At 53.5% G+C, this 5772-nt stretch overlaps 1 protein-coding gene across 1 annotated transcript in view; it reads right to left on the reverse strand.

The window, feature by feature from the left end:
* NLRC5 (NLR family CARD domain containing 5) overlaps positions 1-5772 on the reverse strand; it is a 52754-nt gene that overhangs the window by 17649 nt on the left and 29333 nt on the right. Inside the window, exons 23-28 of the mRNA XM_023530666.1 lie at positions 4921-5007; positions 3310-3393; positions 2450-2539; positions 2028-2093; positions 184-267; positions 27-110 (exon numbers count right to left, since the gene is read on the reverse strand). Of these exons, the coding sequence (XP_023386434.1) occupies positions 27-110; positions 184-267; positions 2028-2093; positions 2450-2539; positions 3310-3393; positions 4921-5007 (495 nt within the window). The remainder of the gene's footprint in view (positions 1-26; positions 111-183; positions 268-2027; positions 2094-2449; positions 2540-3309; positions 3394-4920; positions 5008-5772) is intronic.

Below are 5772 nucleotides of genomic sequence, written 5' to 3' on the forward strand. Positions count from 1 at the left end.
GCCCGGGCCCCAGAGGAAGATACTACCTGAGACTGAGCAGCCCCTCTGGCCTTGTCACCAGACTCAGGAGGACAGTCAGGTCTTGCAGGCCCAGGCAGCACCGGGTCAGCCTGGGGACAGAGGTAGGTTACGATGGTGGCTCTGGCAGGGAGCTACCCTCATGGGCTGGGCCCTGTCACTTACGTTAGCTCTGTCAGCTGCTGGGCCTGGCTCAGGCCGGTGGCCAGTCTGGGCATATGCTCTGGCCCGAAGCTGCACTCGCTCAGCCTGAGGGCAGAGGGGAGAGGGCAAAGGACAGATCCTGGGTGAGGCCTGTCCAAGGCTGCTGTCCTACTTCTTCCCAGCTTCCCCCGGGGCCTTCAGAGCTGGTACCCGCTGAGTTCAAAGGCCTGGAGCAAAGCCAAAGACACAGCTCCTGCCCTGGGAACTTCCTGTCTCTTTGGAGAGACCACCCAACAAGAAAATGCTAGAAGTGTCACTTATTGAGCCATGACTGTATGCCAGGCCCTGTGCCAGCCTCTGGGTGCACATGGTGAGCAACCAGGCATGCCTGCCTTACATGCAGTATCTCATTTAATTTCAACAGCATCATTTATGGGTGGAGAAACTGACTAACCCAAAGACACGGATCTGGTCAGAAGTAAGGGTAGAGTTGGGTTTCGATCCAGCTCAGCCTGACTCCAGACCCCAAACCCATAACGACTCCCTTACTCCCCAATACCACTTTATTCCAGGCTCCCTTGGAGGGAGGAGGGCCTGGGATTCTCCCTGTGGCCCCACCCTCCAGGTGCCCTGCCCTGTTTGGTCAGCAGACAAGCTCCAGACCACGGCCTCACAGACAGGCTGAGAAGGGAGCCTGGCGCAACACCATGGCAGTTTGTTCTGACAGACGAGGGCCCTGGAGTTCTCCAGGAGGGGCTGACATTTGAGCTGGGTCTGAAAGGGTTGGGAGCATTTCGTCTTAGAAAGGGCAGGGAAGAGGAGGTCAGGCTGGGCGCCGAGGGACAAGGACACTTCCCCAGACAGTACATACTTGGTGAACGAGAAGCAAAGGCTGAATATGTGCGTGCCTGTGTGTGGTGTGTGTGGTATGGTGTGTATGTGATATGCGCGTTGTGTATGTGTTATGTGTGGGGTATGTGTATGTGTGTGGGGTGTGTGTGTGTGTGTGTGTGTGTGTGTGTGTGTGTGTGTGTGTGTGTGTGTGTGTGTGGTGGGGCGGCTGAGGAAGAACACGGTGGGAGGTAACAGCCAAATCAGACTGTGAAGGAATTTGAGCTTTATCCTGGGGGCAATGGGGACCCACGGAAGGGCTCAGAGCGGTGGAGCGGCGCAGTCAGACGCATGTACTAGGAAGGTCCTGCTGGGTGCTGTGGGGCAAACGGACTGGAGGAGGCCTGGCCAGAGGCAGCGGGCCGGTCTGGAGCCCGTGATCACAGCTGAAGTAAGACATGTACCCACAGCAGTGGTGGTGAGGCTGAGAAAGAGACAGAGCCCGCGGCTACCAGGGAGTAACAACCACAACCACCACCACCACCACAACCACAAACAACAACAATAATAATGATGATAATAACAACAATAATAATAATGATAGCTGATACGGCACTCAGATGAACCAGGCCCTTTCCTAGCACTTGATACATATTAACTCGTTACTCATCACAATAACAGATGAGGGACTGAAACGCAGAGAGGTGAAGCCACTCGTCCAAAGTCATGCGGCTTAGAAGTTGTTGAGTTGGGATTGACCCCCAGGTGGCTCCAGAATTCAACCTCTTAACCACGATACTCAGAAGCCTCCAGATTATAGTTAAGACATGGCCAAGAGGCACAAATACAGTGTGAAGGCCTGGCCCGAGGACCGAAGGAGTGGGGGGGTTGGAGACAGGTGAGGGAGAGGCAAACCCCAGCAGTGAGTGTGAAGTGGAGTGCGTGAAGGCGGAGAGGCCCAGCAAAGAAGGAGGCATGGAGCCTCCTCTCCCCTGTCCCCTCCACTTTACCCGTCACCCCAGACCAGTAATTACCTCAGCATCTTCCCAGCCTCTTCCTGTTGGGAGAAGTGAATCCAGAAGCTCTTCTGGGAGCCCAGGCTGCAGAGAAGGGTGTGAGGACGCCAGGGGCTTACCAGCACCCTCAGGGCCCAAGCACCAGGGGGCGCCAGAGGGAAAGGGGCTGGGGCACCAGGGGCAAGGGACGGGGGACGTCATGGAAGAAGAGGCCCTTGCTGATCCAACTCATTTGGAGAAGATGCTAAAACCTGGCCTTGCCCATCCTGTGACCTCCCTGGTCCCCAGGGCATGTAGACCTCAGAGGATGGAGACTGCAATCCCACATTCAGTGAACCCCGGAGACTCAGAGGTCTCCCCGAGTCATCCGGACGGAGGGCTGCTGGGTGTCGGGGTCTTGCCCCCCCCACCATCAGCCAGTGGCACCAATATCTCCTTACTTCACGGAAGCCTCCCGGACACGTGAGCAGGAGGGCAGAGTCTCCACCAGGCACAGGGCGCTTTCCTGGGAGATGCTGTTGTGACTCAGACTGGAGGAGAAGCGAGGTTCGGGATGGGGGTGTGGGAGGCAGCGCCTCAGTGCAGCCCTGCCCAGCCCAGCCCCTTGGCTCCTCCCCTCCAGCTGTCATCTCCGGGAGGAGAGTCCTCCTGGTCGAAGCGTCCATTCCCCAGGTGGAGACACTGAGGTCCAGAGGGAGGCCCGAGGAACACTATCCCCACACGGGCAGGACAGACGCCAGACCCTGAGTCCTGTGCCTGCTGTCCTTACGGTGTGGGACAGGGCACTGATGAGGCCAGGGCGGCGGGCAGCTCCAGCCCCACACAGAGCACAAAGCCAGCTGCCTAGCAATGGGTCGTGTCCTGGCTCTGGCCGCCTGTCTCCCCAGCCACTGGGGAGACAAGGCGAGAGAGCAGATGGCTTCTTAGAGATCCTCCCTGTTGTGTCTCCAACTCTGTGTCCCATAGACTTGGTCAGAGGAGTTTCGAGGACAGGACAGACCAAGGAGTTGGGACAGCTAAGATCTTGCATCAGCTGCTTAGGGAGGAACTGTCACTCCCCTCCCGGAGTCAGCTTGAGTTGCCAAGCTTTGGTGGCAGCCTCTCCTGGGTGTCTGGTGGGGCTCTTCCCGTGGCGGCCAGTGAGAGAAGGAGGAAAGGACCCGAGGTGGGGACCCTTTTCCCTCCCCAGTTCTTGTCCTCTGGGGTTCTTAAGGGACCCCTCAAAAGATCCCTCAAAATTCATGCTTTTGGCCCAGGGGAGTCTTGCTCTTTGCTGTCCTCGAGACTGACAGTCACTTACTCAAGTGAACCGGAGATGGGCACCCGAGGCAGACATTCCAGGAGGCACCTGAGTCCATCATCACCCAGCTGGTTGGCTGAGAGGCTGTAGGAGGTAAGAGGAGGTCACTGCTGGCCAGATGCGCCCCCTCCACCAGTGCCTTTTCTTCAGCTCCCATCCCTGCTACTCCAGCCACACGGCGCGCTCACGATCCCCTCACCATCACCGCCCCCAGCTCCATCTCGATCACCACCAGAGTCACCACCACCAGCGCCGCCACCAACGGCTTCCGCGTTCCCGTCACTATCCCCTCGCCCACACCCGCTGACCAGTCCTTATCTTCTTCTTCAGCATCTGCTGACCACTCTCAGGACTCCGGCAGACTTTCCGGAGTCAGACAAAAACCAATGCGCTTCTGCTATGCCCTTGACTGGAAACAGCTGGGGGCCGCCATTTTTGAACAAGAGTAAATTCAGGGAAAGGAAAGATGCCTGGAGGACGCATCTACCTGACAGATTTCCTCTTCTCATGTGGGAATTCAACATCAAAAATTGCAACCGAATACTTCCCTATTTCCCGTCATTGTAGTATTCTATGGTTTTAGCTACGGTTTCAGAGACAGTATAACCAGCATGCCCTGGTAGACCTGGTTCTCGTCCTGCATCTTTGAACTCATTTTGTCCCTGATTATGACACTTTTGAGGCTCGTTTATTTCGTCTTTTCCTGACAAACTATGCAAATTAGTTTGTCTCATGAAGTCATTTAATAATCTTTAAAATAAGAAGAAGTTGCTCTCTGCAATGGAAAACACAGAAAAACTCGGGGACGCGTTGCTTATTCCTCTTTCTTTAAAATACATGATTTTAATCAGTCACATTTCTCTTCTTGGCCACATTACAACAGGAATTTTTTTTTAAACTTTTTTTTTGTACACAACTGTCTTTAATTCCTACAGGTCCTAGGCTGGACTCCTATGGTTGTAAGCGAAGACTCTGCATTGAACTAGCTATGTGACCTTGGCCAAGTTCTTAAACTCTCTGAACCTCAGCTCTCTCATCTATAAAATGGGGACAATGGCTTCTAGGTTTGTTGGAAGGATAAAAAGAATATTTAAAGCATTTAGAACAGTGGAGGAAATGCTCAGTAGGTATTAGCTATTATTTTTCTACCCATGTGGGGGCTGCACTATTTGGGCACACAAGACAGACCATATAGATGCCACTTTTCAATAGTGCTAGAGCCCACAGGTCCCCACCCAGTCGCCTCCAGGCTGAGGCACTTGGTACTTTTAACCTCTGTCAACCAAATCGATGGATCCTTCATTGTAGTCCCCATCATCCAGCAAAGCTCTGATGCCTTGATCAATACAAGGCCAAGGCATTGCTGTTGGAAGGACTCCCCAGATTAGATCAAGGACACACTCTGAACTAGCCCCACCATGTTGGGAGTCGGAGTAGGAGGGATGAACTGGGTACCAGGGAACCTTACAGACGTGACCCAGAGTCCTGGGCATCCGTTAGCTGGTCCTGAGAGGTGCTGAGTGTGCGCACAGGCGTACCACGCACACAAACCCCCTCCAATGCCACCCAGGCTCCTCTCCCTCCTCCTCTCTTCCTCTTCCCCCAACTTACTCCAGCTGGCTGAGGTCTTCACACTTCCTCAGCAACTTGCACAGTGGCTCCACGTGCTCCTGGCTGAGGCCACAGCCCGTGAACCTGCTGGGGGAGGGGAACGGGTCGGGGCTGGGGTGTTGAGCCACTCAGACCGGCTCTACCCAGCTCATCCAGGGTGGGGCCTCACCCAAGCTTGGAGTCTCTGGAACTATCCAGCATTCACCACTTCCACCTTCCCCCACAACAGATCCCACTTGGCACCTACATGCTCCCTCTGGGGTGGTGGTTCCCAAAGTGGGAAATTGCTGAGATGCAAATTCTGGGAACCCAGTCCAGACCCACTGAATCAGAAACTGCAGGGGTAAGGCTCTCCGGCTGACTGTGATTCAAGTTCAAGTTGGAGAACTACAGCTCTTGGGGTCATTTTAATGAACAGACGTCGGGGGTAGGGTAGAGGAGAATAGGGTGAAGTCTGCTCTCGCAGAGGGCTATCGATGCTAGAATTAAAAGTCATGGTAAGTTCGCCTTCAAAGGGCCTGTAATGAGACTATACAATTAAATGAGACTACCCTATGGCCAGCCAGCAACTGAAAAAAAAAAAAAACAAACAAACTTAAAATCAGAAAGTTCCTAAAATCAATATTTCAAATTTTTTATCACTGTTACTCTCCTTCATGATTTTCCCCATAGTCCCAAATTCCCTTTTACAGTCTTATTTACTTCCTATTTTTAAATCAGCTTGTTCTTTTTATTTAACGCATTTATCGTAAAAGGAAACTCTGTATCACTCACTCAGATGGGAAGCTGGCGTTGCATGCCACAAACAGACCATAAGCGTAAGAATACATAAAATGACAGCAAAATGTCATC

Source organism: Pteropus vampyrus, unplaced genomic scaffold (genome assembly GCF_000151845.1).
Source record: "Pteropus vampyrus isolate Shadow unplaced genomic scaffold, Pvam_2.0 Scaffold51, whole genome shotgun sequence".
Classification (NCBI taxonomy): Eukaryota; Metazoa; Chordata; class Mammalia; order Chiroptera; family Pteropodidae; genus Pteropus; species Pteropus vampyrus.